Source organism: Vigna angularis, chromosome 7 (assembly GCF_016808095.1).
Source record: "Vigna angularis cultivar LongXiaoDou No.4 chromosome 7, ASM1680809v1, whole genome shotgun sequence".
NCBI classification, from domain to species: domain Eukaryota; kingdom Viridiplantae; phylum Streptophyta; class Magnoliopsida; order Fabales; family Fabaceae; genus Vigna; species Vigna angularis.
Window position 1 is genome coordinate 7,149,448 of NC_068976.1, and position 27,916 is coordinate 7,177,363.

At 35.3% G+C, this 27,916-nt stretch overlaps 2 protein-coding genes across 4 annotated transcripts; one reads left to right on the forward strand and one right to left on the reverse strand.

Moving 5' to 3' along the window:
- The first annotated feature begins 748 nt into the window (after positions 1–748).
- On the forward strand, positions 749–11,542 carry LOC108321003 (uncharacterized). 3 transcript variants are annotated; one of them, XM_017552625.1, is made up of 6 exons: positions 749–1,134; positions 1,260–1,880; positions 2,222–2,970; positions 3,083–3,172; positions 10,002–10,778; positions 10,986–11,542. In XM_017552625.1, the coding sequence occupies exons 2-6, from the start codon at positions 1,772–1,774 to the stop codon at positions 11,124–11,126; spliced, it is 1,866 nt and encodes a 621-aa protein (XP_017408114.1). In that variant the 5' UTR covers positions 749–1,134; positions 1,260–1,771; the 3' UTR covers positions 11,127–11,542. The 3 variants fall into 3 exon arrangements, with proteins under 3 accessions (XP_017408114.1, XP_052736209.1, XP_017408115.1); XM_052880249.1 differs by having other exon boundaries at positions 749–1,094; XM_017552626.1 differs by having other exon boundaries at positions 749–1,029.
- Positions 11,543–23,948: 12,406 nt separating this feature from the next.
- On the reverse strand, positions 23,949–24,971 carry LOC108320988 (uncharacterized). Its single transcript, XM_017552595.2, has one exon. The coding sequence runs from the start codon at positions 24,636–24,638 to the stop codon at positions 24,048–24,050; it is 591 nt and encodes a 196-aa protein (XP_017408084.1). The 5' UTR covers positions 24,639–24,971; the 3' UTR covers positions 23,949–24,047.
- Between the last annotated feature and the right edge of the window lie 2,945 nt (positions 24,972–27,916).

The window sequence follows — 27,916 nt, forward strand, 5'->3', positions numbered from 1 at the left end:
AAAGAACATAACTTAAATTAACAAAATTGAAAAAAGAAAAACAGAAAATGTGAAATAATTCTATAGATCATTCCATCAAAATAAAATTGTTAGTTTAATTTTATGTTTATTTATTTTGTTAGTCTTGAAATATCTAAAGGCACTCCGATGTAATATAGCCCTCCCAATCAAATTTCCTCCCTTAAAATTCATATGCATCTGCATTGATTTTTAGTTAACAAAAGTAAAAATGTTAATACTAAAAGTACGTTGAAACGGAACAAATAAATATTCTACAATTACAAAGCTAATTGATATTTGGTTAAATAAATTCATGCCATTAGAGAAGTACAAAGAAAAAATAATTAAATTCAATTTGTTGAAAGTAGAAAGTAAAAAAAAAAGGTATACAATTCAAGAAGTATATATATATATATATATATATATATATTATATGTGTCTATTTAATTATATTTTTTTATTAAGAATTTGCCAGTTGTCATTGTATAGTTTGTTGTGTGTAAATATGAGCGTTAACTGCATGAACTAGGTTGTTAATCAGAAAATGACAAAAGTAACCTCATGGTTGGTTAATTGAACGGTTTCCTTTGTTTTAAAAAGTCGTAACAATATCAAGATTTGAGAGGCCGAGAGAGAATACGTAACAAAAATAAAGCACATGAAGAAGAAATGGGCTCACAAAAAAAAATAATTTTTGTTTTATTATTATAATATTGAAGAAAAAAAAAAAAACAAAAAGAAAAGAGAGTGTTCATCGTAGGCTTGCTTCTGAGTATTGGAAACTAACAGAAAATTATACCTTGTGTTTTCTTCTCAATTTCGCACGCACTAAACAAAAAACAAACAAAACCCTATTTCTGCACACTCTCTCTCTGGTTCTCTGCTCATTCATTCTCGGACTCCAAACCTAAACACAACCAACTCTTCCTTTTCCTTCTCCCTATAAGCATTACGCGATAAGACTTGTCTGTTATCACTTAAAAACGTCGACGTTTCACTCCCATCGTCAATCACTGCGAGGCCTTTAGGGTTAGTTGCTTCCTCTTCTGTGGCTTTCTTTTCCCTCTCGCAATCAGATATCGACGTAACCCTAGGTTCGGGAGGAGATTTTTCTTACATCCACCAATTAATCACGTGTGTTTTATTCTTCTCTGTTTTTTGTTACCTATTTATTTTGGACAAAGAATATAGGGATTTTTATTTTATTTTGTTTTTTTTTCTTTTTCAATTTTGGTGCTGTGGATGGGTTTGCAATGCAGTGAGTTCTGCCATTGTTGGGGCAGTGGTGCTTCCATTTTCTCAATTATCGGTTCTTGAATTGTATGGAGAGGTGAAACATCTGGGAGTGGTTTAAAGTGGAAATCTGTGTTTTGATTAATCATGGAGGCTTAGCTTTGGGAAGCGCTCCCTTCACAACATTGTCTTGTGTTTCAAGACTCAGGTTTCTCTTTAGCATCTTGTTTTGGATGAGTTACGGCTGCGGTTGTAGTAGATTGAGAATCAGGTTGGGAAGGTTGGATTATTTGGAAACTGTTGAACGATTGGGAATTGAGGCGTGATTGAATGTTACTGTGAAAGTGCTGATGTTTCGTTTGGAATGGGTTTTTCATGATTGGGTTGGGTTTTAGGATAGTGATGAGTGGTGCAAGGTAGAGAATGGAGATTATTAAGCGATAAAAACGAGTGCGATAGTGCTACTTGTGGGTGGAGTTGGTGAAGAGGAGCACACGACTTTCTTTTTTTTTGTTTCTGATGATGTTCAGAGTTAGTTATGGAAAGAAGTGAACCCACATTAGTTCCAGAATGGTTGAGAAGTGCCGGAAGTGTTGCCGGGGCTGGAAGTTCAACCCCACATTTTCCCTCCTCGTCTAATCACACTGGTAATTTTGACGCCCTTTCTTGATTATTTACATTTTCAATGCTTTTATTTGATTTAATTGAGAATTTCATGTCCCGTATTTAAGAATATTGTTTCTTAATGCTCACGAGATAAGAATTGGCCGTATACACTATTTTAAAAGAGAATTGTCATGACAGTTGTTTTGTAACATCAATGATATCTTCTTGACTCTCACTGGCTGGAGTTGTGTCAATGTTTGGATTTCTTGCGGCTGCACTTGTCTGCTATTTGCTCAATTCAAAACCCTGGGTATTTAAGTTTATTAATGTTTTATTCCTTGAAAAGGGGAAAAATACTAACCATATTGACATTGTTGTGTAGATTCTTCTTCTGTGGCCCATCATACAAGGAATAAGTCTTCTAAGAATGCTGGTGATTTTGACACTGCTCGTTCTCTGTTTCTTGAACGGACATCCTCTTCAAATTCTCGGAGGAGTTCTATAAATGGTTCTGCCAAGCATCCCTATAGTAGTTTCAACAGAAGTCATCGTGACAAAGAACGTGATAGAGAGAGAGAGAGATCCAATTTTGGAGATAACTGGGATTGTGATGGTTCTGACCCATTGGCCAATCTCTTTTCTGGGAGGTTGGAGAAGGATGCACTGCGCCGTTCACAATCAATGGTTTCCAGGAAACAGAGTGAGACTATACACCGTAGAGTAGCAGTTGATACTAAATCTGGTGGCAATAGCCATCAGAACAATAGCAATGGAATACTTTCTGGAAGTAATGTTATTAGTAGCATTCAAAAAGCCGTCTTTGACAAGGATTTTCCATCACTTGGTATTGAAGAAAAGCAGGGAACAGCTGAAGTGGTGAGGGTTTCATCTCCTGGTTTGGGTTCTAGTCAGAGTCTACCTGTTGGAAGTTCCACTTTGATTGGAGGCGAGGGATGGACTTCTGCACTAGCAGAGGTACCTGCATTAATTGGGAGCAGCAGTACTGGATCTCTACCAGTGCAGCACACTTTTAATACAAATTCTGGGTCTGTGCCATCAATTACAACAGCCAGTCTTAATATGGCTGAGGCATTGGCACAGGCTCCATCCCGAGCTCGCACTACTCCCCAGGTAGTTGAATTATTTACTTGTTTCACTAGCTTCTTTATTCTTATTCTTTTCTACAGTTTAGTGATCTTTTATTTATATCCATGATCAATTAATAAGCCCTAAACAATTGTAGGTGCTGGTCAAAACCCAAAGACTCGAGGAACTTGCTATCAAGCAATCAAGACAGTTGATTCCAGTAACACCCTCAATTGCTAAATCTTCGGTAAGAGATTGTGAAATACTTTTCTGGTTTGTTTTTTTGAACTTTATTCTATTATAGATTGCATAACAGGATTTTATTTCTGACAATTAATCTTTATCCTTATGTAGCTCTTGTTTTAATTGATATTTTGTATATTAGTTTTTTGTTTGTGGTAGTTTTAATTAGTACATGTATAACTAGGTTGTAGGGTAACATTTGAAGCTAGATTTGTACTTTGGCTTTTTAGTTTATTTTGGTTTGTATTGGAGTGCTATTTTTTGGCAGGATGAGGATTTGTTGTTGTTGGAGTGCTATTTAGTGGTAAACGTTTGAGTTAATGTTGACAATTTCAAAAGTGTTTTGAATGGCCTGGAATTTTTTTGATGGTGGAGGTTGTGGTGTAACACTATCAGATTGGAAATAGTATTGATGAAATGGTTAATATGGTCAAGTAAAGAATGTTGCTTTTTGGTTTTTCTTTTTGTACTTTTTAAGCAAGCATATAATTATTGCTGAAAATCTCGCATCAATTGGATATATTATCAAATTGTAATATATAAATAAGTGAAAATCTAACCTTATGAGTCGGTGTGTAGGATTATGGTAGACCAAAATTTACTTTCAAATATAGTATCATAACCTATTCTAGCAAGATTTGTTGGACTTATCATACCATTAGCTATTTGAACACTTACACATATGTAGTCCCACTCTCAAGATGTTAGTTTTTGGCATAAGGGGTGTGTTGGACATCCCATGTTGACTAGAGATGTGGTCTAACTAATTATAGTTTATAAGTACATGTAATTCTCATTTTGTGAACTGATTTTGAGGTTGAGTTAGACTTAAAGATCATTTTTAAGAATTATCTGAGTGGTGGTTTCTTATTAGTGATATCTTTATGCTTCCTTGAACACTGGACTGAGGTGACACTTAAGATTGAAACTGTAAAATAATTCTAGAGGGCTTGATTGATCCCTCTCACAATCTTCTATTTATAAGAATAAATTGATACACAAATACATGATAAATAGGGTAACCCTAGACACAATATAATCATGATAAATAGGGTAATCCTAGACATAATATAATCATGATAAATAGGGTAACCCTTGACACACTATAATGATGATAAAATAGGATAAATATCCTAACACTCCCCCTCAAGCTGGAGCATACAAATTGTATGTACCAAGCTTGGAACAAATAAACTCAATCCGAGGACCCCTTAATGACTTGGTCAATACATCTGCGAGTTGATCGTTTGACCCAATAAACTCAGTACATATTTCTTTGGTCAACAACTTTTCACGAACAAAATGACAATCAATTTCTATATGTTTAGTCCTCTCGTGAAACACTGGATTTGATGCAATGTGGAGAGCAGCTTGATTGTCGCAATACATCTTCATAGTATGGATGTCACAAAATTTAACCTCTTGAAGGAATTGTTTCACCCATATAAGTTCACATGTTAGTGATGCCATTGCCCTATACTCGGCTTCCGCGGTTGATCGAGCTACTACATTCTGTTTCTTACTTTTCCATGAAATAATGTTTCCTCCCAGAAAAACACAATATCCTGTTGTAGACCGTCTATCAATAGGTGAACCTGCCCAATCTGCATCACAATACCCAGAGACATGAATGCTTCCTTTATCTTCATATAACAATCCTTGCCCGGGAGCCTTCTTTACATACCTTAGAATGCGAATGAGAGCATTCCAATGGTCAATACATGGAGCCTGCATGAACTGACTAACCACTCCAACTGCAAAGGATAGATCTGGCCTTGTAATAGTGAGATAAATCAGTTTGCCAACCAGCCTCCTATACCTCTCTGGATCGGAGAATAATTCACCTTCTTCTGTCCTTAATTTCTGGTTTGGGTCCATGGGACTGTCTACCGGTCTACAATCAATCATGCCTGTTTCTTGTAATATATCAAGAGCATACTTCCTTTGGGAGATTACAACTCCATCTTTTGATTGCGCTACTTCAATGCCTAAGAAATATTTGAGACTTCCAAGATCCTTGGTTTGAAAATGTCTACACAAGTACTCTTTTAGTTGAGATATTCCAACAACATCATTTCCTGTAATGACAATATCATCAACATATACTATTAAGTAAACACATTTCCCGAGAGAAGAATGACAATAAAAAACTGAATGGTCTGCTTCACTGCGTTGTAGCCCAAATTTTTGAACAATGGAGCTAAACTTTCCAAACCAAGCACGTGGGGATTGCTTGAGGCCATATAGAGATCGATGCAATTTGCATACCATACCAGACTCCCCCTGAGCAACAAACCCTGGAGGTTGCTCCATATAAACTTCTTCCTCAAGATCACCATGTAGGAAGGCATTCTTGATATCCAATTGATGAAGTGGCCAGTGACGAATGGCTGCCATGGCAAAGAAGAGACGAATAATAGTCATCTTGGCTACAGGAGAGAAAGTGTCACAATAATCAAGACCATAAACCTGAGTGTAACCTTTTGCAACAAGCCGAGCTTTGAGCCGATCAATTTCACCATCAGGGCCAACTTTAACTGCATACACCCATCGACAACCAACCGCCTTTTTTCCTGGGGGAAGGGGCACCAGCTCCCAAGTATTACTGTGGTCAAGAGCCTGCATTTCTGCAATCATAGCTTGCCGCCATCCAGGATGATCAAGTGCTTCTTTCACATTCTTGGGTATAACAACAGAGGACACTGAGGATAAAAGAGAAAAATAGGAGGGCGACAATCGATGATAGCTTAGAAAATTATAAATGGGATGAGGGTTCCGAGTGGAACGAGTACCTTTTCTGAGGGCAATAGGCCATGCTGAATCATTTGCACCAGGAGGCGTGGGAGGAGGTGACGAGGGAGAAGAATCTGAAGTAGGAGATTCACCATTGTCTTGGGGAGGTGGACTATCCATTGGGGCCCTGTGTGGGATGATCTCAGTATGTGGAGAAACAGGTGTAGAAGGATTGTGATCATGACTGGGAATGACAGAGACAGTGGAGCTATTTGACTCAACCATTGGAATAGGAAGGACCTGCTGGAGGATAGAAACATCCTGAACAGATAGAGAGAAGTAAGGAGTCTGTTCAAAGAATGTGACATTGGCAGACATGTAATACTTCTTAGTTTCAGGAGAGTAACACCGATATCCTTTTTGAAGTCGAGAATAGCCTAAGAAGACACATTTGAGAGCGCGAGCGGAGAGTTTGTCTAGACCTGGAGACATGTCATGAACAAAACATACACAGCCAAACACTCGGGGAGATGTATGAAAGAGAGGATCATTAGGAAACAAAATGGAGAAAGGGACTTTATTATCAAGAGAGGAGGAGGGCATCCTATTAATAAGATAACAGGCAGTTAAGATGGCATCCCCCCAGTGATGGACAGGAATATGGGCACCAAGCAAAAGGGTACGAGCAGTTTCAACCAAGTGTCTATTTTTTCGTTCTGCTATACCATTTTGCTGTGGTGTATGAGGACAAGTAGACTGATGTAAGATACCATGGGAACTCAAGATGGCAGAAAAGGAGGATGAAAAATACTCTTTGGCATTATCACTTAATATTTTGATTACTTGACCAAATTGATTCTTGATTTCATTCAAAAAGGATGTAAAGATAGCTAACAATTCAGAACGATTTTTCATAAGATAAACCCAAGTACATCTTGAATATTCATCAATAAAGGTAACAAAATATCTATAACCAAAGGAGGAGATACGACTAGGTCCCCATATATCAGAATGGATGATGGAAAAACTAGAATTACATATTGATTGAGACCTTTTAGGAAAGGAAGATCTAACATGTTTTCCTAATTGACATGACTCACATTCTAAGGTTTGGAGACCACTAAGTTCAGGACACATCTTTTTTAATTTGGACAAATGAGGATGGCCAAGTCGATCATGTAGCACTTTAGGATTAAGAGCAGCAACACAAGACACCCTTGGACGAGATCCAAAATGGTATAATCCGCCAGCTTCATATCCTTCTCCAATCTGTCTCCCCGAACCACGCTCCTGTATAACAAAAGATTTATGATCAAAGGTTATTGAACAATTTAACATTTTAGTCAACTGGCTTAAGGAAATTAAATTAAAAGGACAATTAGGGACAAAAAGGACTGAGTTGAGATTGAGGGAGGGAGACAAAGAAACATGACCGACTCCTTTGGAAGAAGTTTTAGATCCATTTGCAAGGGTTATGAAATGAGGTTTTTCTCGAAAGGAAATAGATGAGAACAAAGAGGTATTACCAGAAATGTGATCAGAAGCACCTGAGTCAATTACCCATGAATTTTGACATTCCATAGATTGAGAAACGCAGGCTGTTGATGTATTGGGAGATTGAGATGGTTGTGCCAAGCTGTTAGACTTTAACCTTAAATACTCTTGATATTCATCCTCAGAAAACATAGAAGTAGAGGTTTCAGTTTTCAAAGTGGAAGTTTCAGTCTTCGAAATATTGGCGGTTTTGGAAGGGAAACCATGTAAGGAGTAGCAATTCTCTTGAGTATGACCCATCCTTTTACAATATGTGCATTGAGTACGTCCCCGACCTCCTCGTCCTCCTCCTCTAGTGCCACGTCCTCCTCTTCCTCGTGTGGCAACCATGACAGATGGTTCCACTAGTTCATGCGCTTCTTGAGTTTGAGATACCGGGACATGCAGAAGGCGAGTGGTCAATGTTTCCATAGAGGGGACCTCATGACTAGTTAGAAGTTGATCTCTGAGATGATCAAAATCGGGATGTAGGGCACGAAGGATCAACACCATGTAGAATTTGTCTAGTTTCTTTTTTATATCTTCTAATGGATCTACTTCCAAAAACATCCTAAGTTCTTCGACAACAGATTGGGCTTCAGTCATGAAGGACACCATATCATGGTCTGCCATTTTAAGAGATGCAAGTTTATTCGTAGTGTCATAGAGACGTTGAATATCGTTGGCATAAATGCTTTGGGCTTTCTTCCAAAAGGAGTGACAAGTTTTGAAAGCCCTCAAAGATACAAAAAGTTTGGGTTCCACTGATTGCCATAACAGGGCACACAACTGGAAATCTGCTTGTTTCCACTGATCAGCTTTTTCAGTAGGCACATGGCTTCCATCTCGCTCAAGGTGGTCATAATGCCCTTGGCCAAGGAACCACATTTCAACGGCAGCAGACCATGATAGATAATTTTTTCCATTTAGCTTCTCGGAGGTAATTGATGGACTTCCAGAGAAGGAAAGAGTACTGCCAGACGCCATTTCTGAAGAAGACGAATAGTACTAACGAAGAACAAGAAAACCCTAAGGGTTTAGACGAAGGAAACTTTGACAGTGATGGACGACGGTGGCCGGCAATGGCGGGCGGTGGCCGGCGGTGACGGTGGCCGGACGGTGGCCGGAGACGGTGGCCGGACGGTGGCCGGCGACGGCCGACGGTGGCCGACGGTTGACGGTGGCCGGCGGCGGGCAGCGGCGGGCAGCGGCGGGCGACAGAGAACTGTGGCGCCGGACAAATATATATTACATGATAATTCTAGAGGGCTTGATTGATCCCTCTCACAATCTTCTATTTATAAGAATAAATTGATACACAAATACATGATAAATAGGGTAACCCTAGACACAATATAATCATGATAAATAGGGTAATCCTAGACATAATATAATCATGATAAATAGGGTAACCCTTGACACACTATAATGATGATAAAATAGGATAAATATCCTAACAGTGACAAACATTTCATTTTACAAATAATGCTTGGTCCTAAATCTGAAAATGTCATCAACTGTATATGGTCTAAACCTGTTTTATTTGATCTAGTGTGCAAGTTTTTGGGGTACTGGTTCACCATGAGTTCCCAAGAATTACCCTGTTCTTGTGGTTCTGACTCTGGACCAATATTGTTAAATGGTAGTGCCATGGCAGAATGGTTTGGCAGATTTTTTGCCAACTGCCATTGACAACTTGTGAAGGGAGGCCTGCTACTTCGGTACCATAGGCCAGGCTCCAGTGCTGTTAGTATATGGTTGAATATTGTCCTGCCATATTCTGCCATGCATTATTGATGACATTGCTCTGGAATCATTGGTAGCACTATTCTGGACTGCCTATCTCTCCTCCAGCATCTCCCATATGGTGTATAAGGAATCTGTGTGCTGGGATTATGTGGTTCCTTGGAATAACAATCTGTCATGATTTGATATTAAATTGCTTAAAACCTTTTTAATTTTTTTATGGTGGGCGACATATGTGATTTTTTAAATAAATCTGTAAAAGGGTTTCTAAAGAAATGCTCGAGAGACATGTTTATGTATAACTGTAACCATATTGTTTATATTGTGATAAACTGTTTGTTACCTGCTTTAGTGATACGTATTTTCATGCTCCTTTCAAATATAATCCACGATTTTTTTCACTTCTTTTACTACCTTCCCTTTTCGATATTCTTACTCTGTTTTACATGCTTCTATGGTTAGTTCACTGTGGATGGGATGGGTTATTGTATGTCGCCATTGGACATGAAGTTTTGTGCTTTCCTTCGAGCATATTAAAATTGGTTATGTAAATTGTGTTATTATAATATGGTAGCTCCAGTTGTTTCCATTTATTAATAGAATCTCTCGAAGAAATAAGGTTGTTTATAGGATGCATTTTCTCAACATAATCAAAGTTGGATGTTTTCTTTACTTCCAAAATTTTGGAAGTTTATATTTCTAGCATGTCTATTTACTTTCTTGTATTCAATAAAATATATTTCATTAAAAGATAAAATATTATCTGTTATTTTCTTTTCTCTTAAAAGTGTTTAAGAATTTACTGTTAATTCTCTTTTCAGGTTCTTAGCTCTGAGAAATCAAAGCCCAAAACAGCTATCAGAAATGCTGATATGAATGTAGTTACGAAGACTGTGCCACAGCAACCCTCTGCGTTGCATATTGCAAGCCAATCTGTTCGCAGTGTAAATGCCAAAGTTGAAGCTCCAAAGACTTCTGGAAAGTTTACTGATCTGAAATCTGTTGTGTGGGAAAATGGTGCTTCCCCTACCTCCAAGGAAGTATCACATCCTACGAATTATCCTAACAGCAAACCAGGAAATCAACATCATGTTGCTTCAGGAGCTGCTTCTGTTCCTTTGAGGAACCCCAATAACCTAAAATCCTCCACAGAACGGAAATCAACTACGTTGGATGTGAAATTAGGTTCAACATTGGATAAGAAGCTTTCCATCTCTCAAGTTCAGAGTCGGAATGATTTCTTCAATCTCATTAAGAAGAAAACATTAATGAACTCTTCTACTGGTCTTCCAGATTCTGGCCCAATGGTTTCTTCTCCCATAATGGGGAAATCTGATAAAGTGAATGGGGAAGTAGTTAACGAATCTGCAAGTCCCCAGTCTCTTGGAAATGGTACTGAACTAACTAGCAATGGTAATGCCCATGCTCATGAAGCGTTTCAAAGGCTTTCTGATGATGAAGAAAAAGAATCAATTCCATGTGCTACAATATATCCAGATGAGGAAGAAGCTGCGTTCCTTCGTTCTCTTGGCTGGGAGGAGAACTCAGAGGGGGATGAAGGCCTTACAGAAGAGGAAATCAATGCTTTCTATCAGGAGGTAATGATATCTCGATCTAGTTTTGTATTGATTAATGGTGATTAATTGATTAATGATGATTACAGTTCAAATATGCTTATTTTTATCGTGCTCGAGTGAACTCTTCAGCTATCGTTGTTTGCTTGCTGCACCAAATTACATTTTAATGCAACTTTCTGTCACCGAATTCGGTTGTTGACATACTTTTCATTGGCTTTTGTTTTTCAGTGCAAGAACTTGGACCCAACTACATTCAAGCTATGCCAGGGCATGCAACCAAAGCTGTCCAAGTTGTTCGAATCTTATGCATCTAACTTGCATGGATCTTCTGCTGAATTGAGCTCTAGTGATCCCGGATCTGAAGCTTGACACACTGTTTCTTTAATCATAGTTAGATCCAAGTTTCATATTTTTGATGGCAGATGATTAGTTCCATTCCTTTTGTTCTGAATGCTAATGAATTGAGAGTGAAAGAAGAGGGGTGGGTTTTTTATTAGAATCCTGCATTTTGCAAATATTGCAATAAGTTACAGGTGCCTCAATCCTGCCTGTTTAACAGGGTATTTTTTTTTCTCTTTGGCTTTTTGGTTAAAGGTTATATAGGGTTGGTAGGGTAGGGGCTATTTTGTCTGCAGTGGAAGATGCTAGGTCATTGCATCTTTTGGGGCATTTTGATCCGTTTCTTTTCTTTCCATGAGGGTTTGATTCTACATGATAAAGTTTTTATGCTGTTTTTGTTCAATTTTACAAAAAAGAAGGGAAATTAAAAGTTTATTTTAATTTTAGAGCATGTTGATACTATTAGTTTTAGATGTCTTTTTGGGATATACCAGTTCACTTTCTAGTTGCGGTTCTTGGAGCATTGTTAAAATTTACAAATGATATCGAGATACAAAATATAAAGTTTACACTCTTGATTGTTCTCTGGCCAATATTTCTTTTGTACTTATAAGTTTGAAAATTTCTGCCTCTAATTTAGAAAAATCAACTCAGTTAACTGCATGCATATCCTCCACTTGGGGTGAATGGGGGTAAACACTCGGTTTGAATAATATAACTATAAATCATGTAAGAAATAAGTTATAAAGAAACATGAGAATATTGAGCTAAAATAATCTTTATGACTTTAAGCGCACTTTTAGTGTAAGGAAAGAAAAAATGTTGAGATGAATTTTTAATGAGTTACTTTTAAATTATACTTATAGTTTTTTTTTTATTAAAGTTATTTTGGTTAGGAGTGCTGAAAAGTTAACATGTATTGTTAAGTGTAAAGTGCTAACTCGAGTATAATCTCACTTGAAGTTGGAATGCTTACACACTCTTAGAGTGAGTTTTAATTTTTATTCACCTGATTTTATTTTATATTAATTTAATCCGATAGTTAGAAAATACAATGAATCAATTCTTAAAATTGAACTTATGGTAGCAGTTGGGTCACCCTTAAAATCATAATATCATACCTACTTCATCTAGTAATACAACGCACTTTTTTTATACGGAACCAGGAAATAAATAATTATTTACGTAATAATTATTAAAAAAAACTATTTGTGAATGGTGGGTAGTTTTTTTCTTATGGATTCGATGATAACGGATAGGATATAAATAGTATTTATTTGTTACCGATTTTAAAAAAAATCAATATGTTATTTATCGGGTTTAAAAAATATTCGCCGATTTTGTAAACTTTTGGATATAAGTGAATATATGCAAATATTTAAAGAAACATATTTTATAAAATTTTTAAATAAAATACAAAAAATATCAAATATAAATTAAATTAAATATAAATAATTTTAATTTTAATTAAATTTAATCTAATAAAATATAAATTAAATTTAAAACAATAATATAAATTAAATTTTTATTTTTTGAAGATTACAAATATCAGTGGATAGTATGATACCCGCACCCAATCCGTTTATAAATAGATATTAACATCTTTGCTACTTACATATAATAGTTACTTTTGGATACCAACTATCCATTACAATTTTATTTATAAATATTTACGAGTAAAAATATTTTTACCATTCCTAATTATTGGTGGATAGTAAGTCTATAAGATTCAAGAATAGAAGAAATCTAAGTGGGTAAGCATGTTTTTTGTTTCTTTGAATTGTTACATAAATTTAGAGTGTTACCTTAATATGTTAAAAGTAAGAAGTTAATTTTAATTTAAATGAAATATATATATGTATATATAAAAGGTTCATTTAGAAAATCTTCCCGTCAATAGATTTGCATTTTAACTTTCCATAAAGAATAATTTTTATCACTAAAAAGTGAGTTTAATGGAGCACCTTCAACATAGATTTGACATTATCCAAACATTTTCGAAAATATTTGAATAACTATCCAATAACATACTAGTGGCACTAGAAAGGTCCGAAGAGACAACAAAGGAAAAAGCTATGAACAAACCAAAGATAAAAAAATCTAAAAATAAAAAGAGGCCCAATCAATGCAACAACACAACAAGACCAAATCATTAGAGAGGAAGCCGTGACGAGTCCAATGAAGGTGGTCATTGTTGGAGACGATGATGAACGCACTGCCACGTACGATTGGAAAGGAAGGCAACAACAAATTGTGATCAGCGTGTGAGAGCATGTTTAAACTCTGACGAGGGCGATCTCGATGGTGTTATGGTTGCTTGACTGAGCCAAGCAGAACCGTGTGGTCCTCGATTGAAACTGATGCTTCGATGACAATGGTGGTAGCGAACAAAGACAGTGGTGGTAGTAGTTGCACTGGGTAGGGGCAACAATTTCTTTTTTCAAAGAACCAAAAACTCTAAATACCATATTCAATACAATAAAAACTATATATGAAATTAAACTATCTTTCATTAAAGGTTTAATAGCCTCTTTTATCCTCAGTTATGCTCGGTTTTGTCAATTTGGTCCTTGGTTTTAAAAAAGTGTCTACTTGGTCCTGACTTGGGAAATTTTGTGTCAACTTTGTCCCTTCCGTTAAAAAACACTAACGGTGTTAATGAATTGATGATATGGCAGTATAAATTGGTAACGTGTCAATGAGAGGTTGAGGTGGATTTTACAGATTGGATTTTACAGTATAAATTTGGATGCCACGTCATCACCATCTTCAGAAATCCTAACTTCCATCAAGCACCAAACCTTAGCTGTCGAACCATCCACAATCGCCGCCGTCAACAGCTACGACGCTGCTAACATCATGCACTGCCGCCACCATGAAACATCTTCATTAGACCACCACCAGCGCTACAAAGCCGCTGCAAGGCACCATCCATCATGAGCTCACGCAAGCTGTCGCGACCACCGTCTCGCACCTCCATCAAACCCGCGAGCTCCACCACCAATTTTCACCATCACCAAACCTGCATACCAGAAATTACCACACCTAGCAAAACCCTAAATCGCCATGCCACAGCTGCCGCAGAGCGAACCTCTCCCTGCAGGATCGCGAACCAGAGTGCGACCTCACCACCGCCACTCCCTCGTGCCATCACCATCGCTACCGCGCTGGAAAGCCCACTTCAGGCCGTCGCCACCGTAAGAATTGCACCACTCAACGCGAGAACCTGCAACCACCACACCTCCATCACCTTCTCCAAGCCCAATCCTGCAAACCACAAAATCAGAAAAAAAGCCTCATCCTACGAGATCTGAGTTCGCATCTTCGCACCTTCATCCACTTGAATTCACCACCTACAAAAAGGAAAAGACCTCCAATTCGCCAAACACCACCACCTTAGCAGTAGCCACCGCGGATGGGAAGGACGAAACCCAATTCTCGCGAATTAACGGCGCAGAAGCACTCTTCCCCAATCTGAAACCCTAAGTTTTGGGTAGGGAAGGGCTGCCACATGGTAAGCCTTCATTTCTGTTCTGCGCGAATTGGGAGTTTGAAAATTGGAAATTTTTCTGGGTCTTAATCGTGAGGAAGAAGATGATGTTGTTGTTGGTGATTTGGGTTGTGCGAGATTGATGATGGAGGGTAGGTTCGAACCTGGTTGTGCGATTTCTGGCATAGTGGTGACAATGCGGCATGGTGGTGACAACACGACATGGTTCATGGTGGTGGATGGGTTTCACGGTGTGGGTCGGCATTGATGGTGAAAGACGATGTGGTGGTTGCAGGTTCTTTGCGGCATTGACGGTGTGGGTGGTGGCGGCATAGTTGGATAGGGTTTGGACTTCACTGTTGCGGCGCGGCAAAGTGGTGGTGGCGGATAGGGTTTGGGTGATAGTGGAGGAATTGGGGTTTCTGCTATTTGGGGAAGGCAAAACTGACGTGGCAGGAGGGAATAGGTGGCCCAAAGATTAAAAAAAAATTGAAAAGAAACTGTCATATCATCAATTCATTAACATCGTTAGTGTTTTTTAACGAAAGGGACAAAGTTGACACAAAATTTCCCAAGTCATGATCAAGTAGACACTTTTTTTAAACCAAGAATCAAATTGACAAAACCGAGCATAGGGACAAAAGAGGTTATTAAACCTTTATTAAATATACAAAAAGGATAATGTATTTATAATAAAAATAATATAGACTAAATCCAAAATATAAATAAAAAATAATAACAAATTAACTACATATAAATAATATATATATATATATATATATATATATATTAATTTTATGCAATGACTATTTATGCGGTGGGTAAAATAAATTATGGTACAAAAATATGTTGTATATAATAATTAATTTCATTAATATAATTTTTTGGAGGGAGCAGAACAAAAGAAGTATTTCTTTTAATATGATTCGAAAAGTTTGATAGAAAAAAGTGTTAAAAATATTGTTGATGCTTGTAGTTTATTCTTTCTTGTGTTCTGAATTCAAAATTGTGTTTAGAATTATAGCGTTCCAGTTAGAAAGATTATAAACTTGGGATAGAGTGTCCTAAGGGTTTAGACAGTGTTTCTAATTGTGTGGTTGGAGTTAGAGATAGAGATATTAGAGAATCCTCTTGATGTAATGTATATATGTTAACAGAATTTGTTTATAGTCTATTCCTTTAATCTAAGGTTGATTCTGGAAAATTAAATGTAATTTTTAAGGGTTGAAAGTGAATAATATAAAAAGGCTTGTATTATTTTTCTGCCCTAATATTTTACTCTTTTGAATATTTAATTGCTTAACGGTATAACTGTATTAGATTAATATTGTTTTCTTTAAGCATTTCTTGAATATTAAAGCTAAACTAGTAAACCAATTCATTTAAGAGGTATTGGAAGTTTAACAAAGTTTTCTATTAAAAAGGTGTTATTTTTCATGAAAATTGTACCTACTTAACAACTTCATTTTAAAACACAATAATAAGTACAAAAAAAGAAAAAAATAATAATTAAAATATAGAAGAAGATTGTTCTCTTTGTATGCATTATAAAAACAGTTTTTAATCTTCAATATCACAATCAATTTGAGTGGCTATAATTTAACACATGTGCTAATAAAAATACCACCAACCTGCGTGGCAATTAAATGTCTGATAATTTATGGACGTATATATATTCATCTTAAACGTTATGAGACGTAAGAGCTACCAACAAATATATAGAAAACTGTCCAAGGATGAATGGAAAGAACCTTTAAATAAATATTATAAGATATGTATCCGATATAGTGTATATCAAACGGTTAACATCACAAGTCGTTCGGTCATCATCACGATAATGGTCAATCAGGCCATCATCAACCGCATCAACTAAAGTTAACCGTGTTAAATAGTATTGGGTTATAATTGGGTCAATATTTAAGGTACTTTTGGACTATATCTAATTGAAGATATGAAGATGTTGATAAGCGGTTAAGATATTGATAAAGCCGTTTATGAGTAACTAACCAGATCTCCAGGTAAGGTTTTTTTTATTTGATCTATGAAACATTTATAAATACACTGACAGGGCCAAAGGCCAGGTACGCTTTATTCACACTCTACTACTCTAAAATACTCACATAGTGATAACTCTTCACTGAGTATTCAATCAAAGAGCCAAAGCTCTTCCACCACACGCCTAACTTGAGCGTCAGAGTGCCTTTTGCAGGTACCTCCTCCCGTCAAGAAGGAGATCGATTGGTCGACGCCAAAGATCGAACGGTTAGCATCAGGAGACCGAGCGGTTGCAAGGGAGTAGGTGGCCCAGATTAAAAGAGGACAGGCAATTCAAGCATTCCAGGTGGCTAAAGGTAAGGAAGACGCGTCGGAACAGGTTAGTCTCTCGGTCCCGTAAATTCATACAGAAACATTTTGGCGCCCACCGTAGGGCCGAGAGTAAGCTGAAGAAACCCAATGATGACCACGAGAAACACAGAGGAGCAATAGAGCCCCAGGAAACAAATCAGAGATATGCAGTGGAAACGCTAAGAGGAGATTACGACACTAAGGGCGGAACGAGCCTATTCCAAACGGATGCATTCAACAACCGTCCAACCACACCATTCCAAACGACTACATTCAACAACCATCCAACACCACCAATCCGAACGGCTGCATTCACCAGCCGTCCAACCACACCAAGCCGAGTGGCATCCCACTAAAGATGCAAGGAACCAAGACGAGCATTCGGTCTGGACATCACTACTTCGGATCAACACTAGGAATTTTCAATAAAACGAAAGCTACATCATATGGATGGTCATCTCTACGTGAAATTTCATCAACAAAATAAGCAATTTTGAAATATGAATATTTCATAAAATAATAAAAAATATGTGCTGATAGTAGATATTATATATATATATATATATATATATATATATATATATAATTAATAATATAATATGTACCGACACACGTCCCATAATAAAAAGAGTTTCCTTTTCAACTTCGAAAAGCAATTCGCACATGATTCCTTTATCATTTAATAATTTTCTAACCTTATTATGGTGCTTCTCTTCATTTATTAAATTTTATTTTGTGCTCTGCATCATAGTGATATAGTTCACAGGAAATTGGCCATTCGGCCTTACAGTAATTAGGCCTTTCGGCCTCACGGCCATTCGGCTTTAAAGGTGTTCGGCTTTGTAGGTATTCAGCCTTTTGGCCTCAACTATTAGGCCATTCGGCCTCACAGGTATTCATCCATTCGGTTTCAAAAGTACGGCCATTCGATCTCACAGGAATTCGACCGTTCGGCCTCAGAGGTATTCGTCCTTCGGCCTCAACTGCTTGGCCATTCGGCCTCACAAGTATTCAGCCATTCGGCCTCGTAGGTGCTCGGCCATTCAGTCTCATAGGTACTCTGTCATTCGACCTCACAGGTGTTCGACCCTTCGGTCTCAACTATTAAGTCATTCGGCCTCACAAGTATCCAACCATTCGTTCTCACAGGTGCTCGGCGATTCGGCCTCATGTGCTCGACCATTCGGCCTCACAGGTACTCGGCCATTCGACCTCACAGGTGTTCGACCCTTCGACCTCAACCGCTCGACCATCCATGGCCTCAAGTGTTTAAGCATTCGGTCGTTCGGCCTAAAAGGTATTCGCTGACCTCAACCGCTCGGCCTCTGATGAGTCAATATTTTCTTGATTTCACTTAGCTTATTGTGCTAGATTTAATCAAGGAATTGAGCTAGAATGTCCAGTATTTTCCCATTTTTTCTAATTGTGCTTAATTTGATCAGAAATTCTTATTTTAATTAATTTGAATTATCTGAGACTAATTATTTGCATTATTAATTGTAGGGAAATTGTAGGATAATATTTGGGACATTTGGAGGTGAAAAAAAATGCCACATCAGCCTCCCATGGCCTCAAGTATTCAAAGGCATTCGACCTCTATGTATTCGGCTCTTCGGCCTCAACTATTTAGCCATTCGGCCTCACAAGTATTCGACCATTCGGCCTTACACATATTCGGCCCTTCGGCCTCAACTACTCAGCCTTCCATGGCCTCAAGGTATAGCTCGAGTAGACCTTGGTCTCTCTCTCTCTCTCTCTCCCGTTCGGTCATAAAGCATAAAACACCCACAACTCATTCAAAATATCTTAATACAGATTCCTCGTCGTTGACCGTCAAACGTTCAACAAGAGACCGAACAGTCTTATTTGCTTGGCCGACCGGCCTTATAACAACCTATTTTGAAATTAATGCATTAATTTGTTTGGCTACTCTTTTTCTCACCATGTAAAATTCGAGTTGTTATATTTCTTTACTGTAGGTGATAGGATCCTGCAAATCACAACGCCAAGAGGTAAAACCCTCTCACTAGGAAGTTCTCCAGGAACTCTTAGTGCAAAGTCGAACGATAAAACCCGTTCCCCAGGAAGAACTCCGAGGTCAAAGTCAAAGCAAAGAGGTAAAGCCCTCTCGCTAGGAAGTTCTCCAGGAACTCCTAGTGCAAAGCTGAACGGTCATTCGCTCTAGTCGTCTAGCAACCCAGGACGTTAAATACCGAGTAGGTCAGTCGTTCCCGACGTCTAGCAACCCTGGACGTTAAACATCGAGCAGGTCGGTCGTTCCCGTCGTTTAACAACCCTGAACGTTAAGCATCGAGTGGATCGGTGGTTCCCATCATCTAGCACACCTGGACGTTAAACATCAGTCAACCATCGACCCTGGATAGTAAACCCGAACGATCATTCGCTCTAGTAACCCTGGACGTTAAACACTAAGCGGGTCGGTTGTTCCCCTCGTCTAGAAACCCTGGATGTTAAACACCGAGCGGGTCGGTCGTTCCCATCATCTAGCACACCTGGACGTTAAACATCAGTCACCCATCGACCTTGGGTAGTAAAGCCGAACGGTCATTCGCTCCAATTACCGAACAACCCTGGGTAGTAAAGCCGAACGGTCATTCGCTCCAGTCGTTTAGCAACCCTGGACGTTAAACACCGAGCGGGTTGGTCGTTCCCATCGTCTAGCAACCCTGGACGTTAAACACCGAGCAGGTCGATCGTTTCCGCCGTCTAGCAACCCTGGACGTTAAACACTGAGCGGGTCGGTCGTTCCCGTCGTCTAGCACCTGGATGTTAAACATAAGTCACCCATCGACCCTGGGTAGTAAAGCTGAACGATCATTCGCTCAAGTTACCTAGCAACCCTGGGTAGTAAAGCCGAACGGTCATTCGCTCCAATCGTCTAGCAACCCTGGACGTTAAACACCAAGCGGGTCGGTCGTTCCCGTCGTCTAGCACACCTAGACGTTGAAAAGTCACCCAGCGATCCTGGGTAGTAAAGTCGAACGGTCATTTGCTCCAGTCGTCTAGCAATCCTGGATGTTAAACACCGAGCAGGTCGGTCGTTCCCGTCATCTAGCACACATGGACATTAAACATCAGTCACCTAGCAACCCTGGGTAGTAAAGCCAAACGGTCATTCGTTCTCGCCGCGCAACACATCTGGGTGTGAAAAAACTGAGCGAGACGGTCGGTCTCGTCGCCTAGGGCCCCTGGGGTAAAAGCCGAACGATGTGATCATGGACCATCAGTCGCCAACCGAACGGTCTTGCTTGCTTGGCCAACCTACCTTGTGAAGTGATCAACATGAGAAAAGGTTCTAAAAGAACTCTCATCAACCATACCTCAGTTTAGAAAAAGTTAAAAAAAAAAAAATCTTCTCTGGCATCTTGCCATCAACTGATCAGTCCAACCTTGTTCGGTGAACAACAATCTAAAAGGGCATTACTCAATACAGCAAATACAGTCTCCCTCAAACTCATAAGTCCTATAGTTAATCATGGCTAAAGCCGAACGCTTAACTCGGACTTGGGGGGCATGTATCATATATAGTGTATACCGAACGGTTAACATCACAAGCCGTTCGGTTACCACCGCGACAATGGTCAACCATGCCATCATCAACCGCATCAACTAAAGTCAACCATGTTAAATAGTGTTGGGTCATAATTGGGCCAATACTTAAGGTACTATTAGGCCATATCTAATTGAAGATCTGAAGATGTTGATAAGTGTTTAAGATATTGATAAATCTGTTTATGAGTAACTAACCGGATCTCCAGGTATGGTTGTTTTTATTTGATCTATGAAACACTTATAAATACACTAACAGAGCCAAAGGCCAGGTACACTTTACTCACACTCTACTACTCTAAAATACTCACATAGTGATAACTCTTAACTGAGTATTCAATCAAAGAGCCAAAGCTCTTCCACCATACGCCTAACTTGAGCGTCAGAGTGCCTTTTGTAGGTACCTCCCCCGTTAAGAAGAAGATCGATCGGTTGACACCAAAAACTGAACAGTTAAGATTAGGAGACCGAGCGGTTGCAAGAGAGTAGGCGGTCCAAATTAAAAAAGGACAGACGATTCAAGCATTTCAGGTAGCCAAAGACAAGGAAGACGCGTCATGTTAGTCTCTCACTCTCAAAAATTCATGCAGAAACAAAATACAAAACGTTTTTTATTTTGACGGAAATGATAAAAATGAATTTAAACTGCCATTATTATTGATAATAACACGCACCACTTTTATTCTTCTTTAATATAAATTAATGTTTCCCTATGGAAAATATGATTACGAATATGATATTCTCAAAAGAGAATTCCTATTTTGAATGCCACAGATATGTTCAGAGATGTTTAACTGGTAATAGTTAAATATGGATGATTTCTCCCCCTCAATAAATATAATTTTAGTTATTTAAATTTCACATGAAATTAATATTTTTTTTTAAATTTTGATACGTTTTAGTTATTAATAAAGCAATATAGTCTTTTTAATTTAATTACATTAATTTGTGTAATATATCAAGAAAAAATTATATAATTTTAGATTTTATTTTAAACTTTAGAAATTAAAAACATATTTAATCTTATATAAGATTGAATTTTTGCATTATAGAATTTTAGATATAAAAAAGAAAATTAAATTATAAATTATATCATTCGGAATTTAAAATTTACATTTTAGATTATATAATTTAAAATACAAAATTTACAAGGGTGCAGAAAGTAATTTATGAAGGTATAACAAGAAAATGCTTTAAATATAAATATGGTGAATATGCAACGTTTTTTTTATCCATTCATCCATGTTGTTAAAAGCCTAAGGCAAATGAAAGGCTTAATTGGCATATATATATATTTTTTTCCTATGCATAGGATAATGATATCTTACCAGAGGATATTGGGACTTGTAATGCATATCTCTAACAATAATTATTATGATAAATTTTGATACCAACTGAAGATTAAGCCTTAATAATAGTGAGAAGAAAATTTGATAGAAATGATTGATCTAAAACAGATAGGTCTTAAATTCTTTATTTGCATTATCTGTCTGTTAATATTAAAATTAGATGATTTAAAGAAAGATTTTATTTTATTCTTAAGCCTTTGTTCATGCTTATTTAAACTGATTTAAACCTGTAAGTGCATTTGATTCTTTTTATTTGTATTCCATTTTATTAAACTGCTGGAGGGATGGAATGAAGGCGTTAGTTGTTGTAAGTTGTAACTATAAAAGGGAAAATTAGCTATTTTTCTGTAACATGGTGTACATATTTTTTTTAAATAGCATATATATTCTGAAATAAATGGTGGTATCTTAGAATTTTTTTTAACCACTTTTGAATTTTATTAACTTGAAAAGATTATTAAAAAACTATAAAATATTTTTCTATAAAAACTAAATTCTCATCTAATTTTTTCTGATTTTGTAAGTTGTTTGATGTTGAAATTCTGTTTTTTAAGGAATGAATTCTTAGCAACATTTTTTTTTTAGTTTTATAAATTTGTATATTTATTTATAATAAATTAATTTATTAAAAATTTATATTTCTTTTATAAACTCACGTGAATATAAATTTAAGAAATATATTCAATTTAATATATATAAATTAACTAGAAATAAACTTTTTTGAAAAATGATTATAATAAATATGATAATTTAATATATTATAATTATAGTAATAGAAAAATTATCATAATAAAATATTCTTTTTATGGTTGTGTTTTTGTAAAATTAATTTTGATAAATGTATATTTATTTGGTTAAAATAGTTTATGTAATAATTTTTGTGTGTGTAATAAGTTATAAATAAAAATTAAATAATAACATGATTGTAAGTGGAAATATTTGAAAAAAGATTTAACGTAAAGTTAAAAATTAGTGATATGAATGTAAAACATTTAGGTTTATTTATAAAGAAATTATTTAAAGAAAATATTAACAAGGTACAAATTGTTTTAAGAAATTTTTTATTTATAAAAAAATTTGGAAAATTAAAATATAGAAATATATAAAAATTCTTAATAGATATTTACAAAAATTTTAAAATACAAAAGGTATAAAATTCAAAAATATAATTTTAAATTCAAAGTCAAATTAGATAATTATTTGGAGAAGTTATTAGTTGTTTAACTTAAAGTTAATAATTAAAATAAATAAATTACTTAGTAATAACAGAATTCTCACAATTTGCAAAATTAGAAAAAATATAATTAGAATTTTGTAAATTGTACTTAAATAGTAAAATAGTCTAATTTAAAAAAAAATTCTTGATGTTTTACTCTCATCAATAAAATTGATCCAACAGAACACGATTTTCCATATATTTTCATGGCAATAAGCTAATGTTTTTAGCATTATGCAGTGGGAACTGCTGGTCGTGCATCCAGTGATATAAGTTTTGTACTGTGATTTGCATTGCTCCAGCATAAGCTTCAGAATCAGAATTGAAAATTCAAATCCATGACTTCCTGAATTTCATGTTTTACTGTACAACATTGTTGAGAATATTACCATAAATTGCTGACTTTACATCTAACTTAATCATACAATACCATTTATATAATAAAGTTTTTATTCCTTTATATATTATAAACTTTCTTATTTATAGCATAGTTAGGATCTTCAATAATTACATTAAATAATATTCTTACCACTAAATGTTGTTAACTTTTATGATCATAATAACTCATTAATGAATAAGGGCTTTCCTTTGTGAAACACTGATGCTGGTAATGTGATCAATTATCTGCATCATGTTAAGTTATTCATGGTGTTTTCTGGCACAGATCCTGCAACTTTTACACAGAAACTTCCATTGTAGGTTCTTTTGGTTAATATTGGAACACACAGCAAAGCTAGATCTATGATCTGATCTATTCATGATGATATATATATATATATATATATATATATATATATATATATATATATATATATATACAACATAACTAGGATATTCTGAACCAACTCCATGTGAGATACACCAGGAAATCAAACAGCACGGAAACTAAAAACATGCCATTTAGATTATATCCAATGTAAAAATTCAAAGAGAAAAGGAAAAAACAGAAGAATTTTGCATCTGGCATATCCGATGACTCATCAAACACTTGTAAGCTGAGGATGATGTCTGGAACGATGAATCTGTTGAAGTTGTAAGGTTTTCAATGCAGCCCCACCAGACCTTCTTTTCCAAAGAGTATCCACTTGCCTCTCTTCCTCTGGCTTCTGCACTCTCTTGATCACAGGTAGAGGAAGATCCATGTTTTCAATTCTTATGGGAACAACATTCTCATTTCTCTTACACATATGCTTGTTGTGGCTTCTGGGCACATTCCCACTGTTTTCTGTTCCTCTTGGCCTAGTGGTGGTGGTGGTGGCTAAGTTTTTGGCAGAAAAGAGCTTTTTAAGCTTGGCATAGTTAACAGAGGGGGAAATGATGTTGATGTTGGTGGTGGTGGTAGTTTTGGTTGTGAGAAGTCCAAGTATTTTGTTGTGCCTCTTGACCTGACCCATGCAACCAATTCTTGGGGACAAAGGGTCATTGGAAAAGGATCCTGCTTGGTCTCTCCACTGTGGAAGACTGACATCTTTCATGGATGATGGCCTTGCACATAGCATTGGCAGAAACGTGGTTCTGCGATGGATTTGCAGGTTCTGATGGTAAAAGTAATGATGATTTTCACTGCTCATGCTTAGCCCAGATGCGAATGGACTTTTACTTGAGACTCTGAGATTGCCAAATATACAAGAAGAGCATGTTTAATTTTGTGAGTAAAGAAATAAATAACAATTGAGAAGGTGCCAAAGTGAAAATATAATAAATCATAATGATTGCAGAGAAGGAGCCTCATTGAAGAGTGGTGCACACAAGAAACAAAGAGAAGCAGGAAAATTGTGGACCATTATTTTGATTTTATGTTGAACAGAATTTGGTTATGTGTTTAAGCTCTTTAAGGAGAGGAAAGTGTTAGCATTCATCTGTCTGTGACTAAGTGGAGAGATCAAAATCCTAACCAATCGATCGTGCTAAAGTGTGTGGTGGTTAAATCATAGGTTCAACAACTCTTTGTCCCCAAAAGCTTCCTCTTTCTTTAATTACTTAAAGCTCCCTACTTTCCACTTTATCATATATTACTTTCACGAGTAAGTAAAAAAATTATCATTCTATGGATCGCTCCCTTTTCTTTATCAGCTTATCATTTTTCTTTAGTCCAATTTTATTCAAAAATTCAAATACGAATCTAAGTTTTATATTAAATAAAAATAAAAAAATTTAACAATATGATTTGTTATGGAATTTAAGTTATAAGTCTTTCATATCATATGTATCCATCTGTTGGTACGTGCTACCATTTTTTCTTTACTTTATTCAATTCAAGTGGATAGGGTATATGTCAAAGATACTTTAATATTAAAGTTAACAAATATGTGATAAATTAAGTCATGAATAGCTAATAAATTCAACTAACCTATCTCATTATCTCACGTATGTATTTATAGATTTCAAAATGGGTTTTATATTAACACCAATCTCATCACGACCCAACTAGTAATAATCGTGTTTTGGTTTAAGTTAATCATCATCAATCTTAATTGTTGTTTAAAGATAACTGCTCAGTTCACAGAATCTAACCGACTTGTTTTTAGATGATTAAATGATTGTTTTTTACTGTGTAAACCGTCCGATCCTAAACTGACGATCATAGATTATATTATATAAAAATAAAAATCTTAACGGATTAGTGAATTAACTCCGTTTAATAAATCATATATTATATTACATAACTGGTGCCACATTATTAATGAATTAACTCCGTTTGATGATACTTAACGGAAGAGACAAATTAGACGCAAATTTTACTAACTATAAATATATTCCAAACACTTTTAAAAGTAAGAACTAAATTGAGATTAGGTAACGAAAGTGGAAACCAAATAGGCTATTAAACCTAAAATATAATAGTTACATAACATAAAAAATTGTTAAATTAAAATTCTAAAATATAACAACAATTTTCCAGTGAAGAAAGTGAGAAGGTATTTTCAATTCATGACAAAAACTCCAAACATTGTTTCTAAAGATCCACAAAAACTCCATGATAGTTATATGAATACAAGTGTTTGCAATAAAATTTCTAAAAATAGTTTTGAGTTTGAGATTCAAAAGGAATAATGTCAATAGTGGAAAACATATAATGAGGTACAGCCACGTTCACCAAGAAGCCAATATTTTAGGGCAGGTTTTTTGTACTTTGCATTAAGTGAAGTTTCCTAAACTATAACTAATGATGGTTATCGTGTTTTGTCTTAATGTCCAACTCTTCTTTATTTAGCATATTATAAGTCAAAATTTTAATTCTTAATTAATTTCTAGATAAACTAATTAATAGAGCAATCAATTAGAATTGATTCAGTTTGACTCCGCGTCAACCACTTCAATTCGACTCGAAACATTTAATAAATTAAATGAATTTGTACTGGGTTTGTCTGAGAGTATTTTAAATAAGTTAATCGTTTTTTGACCTAACTTTATATCATTTTGATCTGCTTTTCAATAGTAAAAAATAAAATATATTTTAAAAATTTAAATAATATTACTATTTTTACTGCATAAGTCATATTAATAAAATTAATTTTAATTTTAAATACAATAATTTGATATATATAACAAAACAGTTTTTAAATACTTTATTATAATAATTTCTTTTTGGTTTTTAAGATATATTATTAATTTTATAAAACTGCTTTCTCTATAAGTTTACAATTCAACCCTACACAAACGCATATAGATGATAGACTAAATGGATCAAATCGTTCTAAAGCTGGCACATCAAGTCAACAGAGCTTAATAACTTTATTAAAAGTATTTAATATTAGTTAAGAAATAAAATAAAAAACAGAAAAATTTCTTATTGAAATTAAAAAAATGTTATTAAAGGATTCTCGTGTATTTTTCGATGCAGTAATATAAGATTTAGTGAAATTTTAATTTATTAAATCCTTAATTTATCTCCTCCACATCATCCTAAATAAATATTGTAAAAGTTTTTTAAGACAATTGGCGAATAGAAACATTTTCTCTCTGTCACGCTTGCACGCACGATTGTAACATATCTTACTAAAATAATTGAACACACTGCTTGAGTTGATGCCCACTCAAATTTGTCTACCACGCATTATTTTCATAAATAACAAGCCTTTGAAGAGACTACTCACTCTTTAACAAAAAAAGTAACTTTATTTATACTCCAATTTTATCCTACTTTTAATTTCTTTTCATGCTTTCAGAAAATTTTTATATAATTTGTTTTAATTTCTTTTTATGCTTTCAGGAAACTTTTATATAATAACTCGTCTGACCATATTAATTATAATTTATAGTCATACTAATCTCACAATCCTTTATATTATTAACCATGTTTTTGTTCTAATATGTCATTCATCCATAAAAATGTCAGACTTAGCTAGTCTAACTTAATAAAGAAGTTATAAATTTTTATCCATTCATTAAAGAATGAGTTAGCAGTCATTTTTTTAATTTGTTATTTATTTTATCTTTTTTAAAATTATTACATATATTAAAAACATGTTTAATTATATAAAATTTTCAAATTTTTTAATTAATTAATTAACCATTCTAATTAAATAAATTAAAATAATTATTATGTTTATATATTATAGTATTCCACTATAATTAATGATTAAAATTTAATTTACAAGTATAATTATTTAAGTTATAATATTATTACATATTTACAAGTAATATAAAACATAAAAATTAATTTTAAATTATTTTTATTTAAATTTTTACTTTAAAAAAATAACTAGTAAACAAATTTGTCCCGTTTTAATCTGGTATTGACACATTAGGCAGTGATATGTTTAAATTCACTGAAAATTCGTGAGAAAATATCTTCTTTAAAATACAAACTTATTAATCACTACATACAGCCTCTGCTTTTCTTTAA

Bases quoted from the DNA above. Each gene is read 5' to 3' on its own strand.
- LOC108320988 (XM_017552595.2), bottom strand. From the start codon at position 24,638: ATGAGCAGTGAAAATCATCATTACTTTTACCATCAGAACCTGCAAATC.
- LOC108321003 (XM_017552625.1), top strand. From the start codon at position 1,772: ATGGAAAGAAGTGAACCCACATTAGTTCCAGAATGGTTGAGAAGTGCC. The intron at 2,971-3,082 runs GTAGTTGAATTA...AAACAATTGTAG, and splicing joins GAGCTCGCACTACTCCCCAG to GTGCTGGTCAAAACCCAAAG. The intron at 10,779-10,985 runs GTAATGATATCT...TTTGTTTTTCAG, and splicing joins TCAATGCTTTCTATCAGGAG to TGCAAGAACTTGGACCCAAC.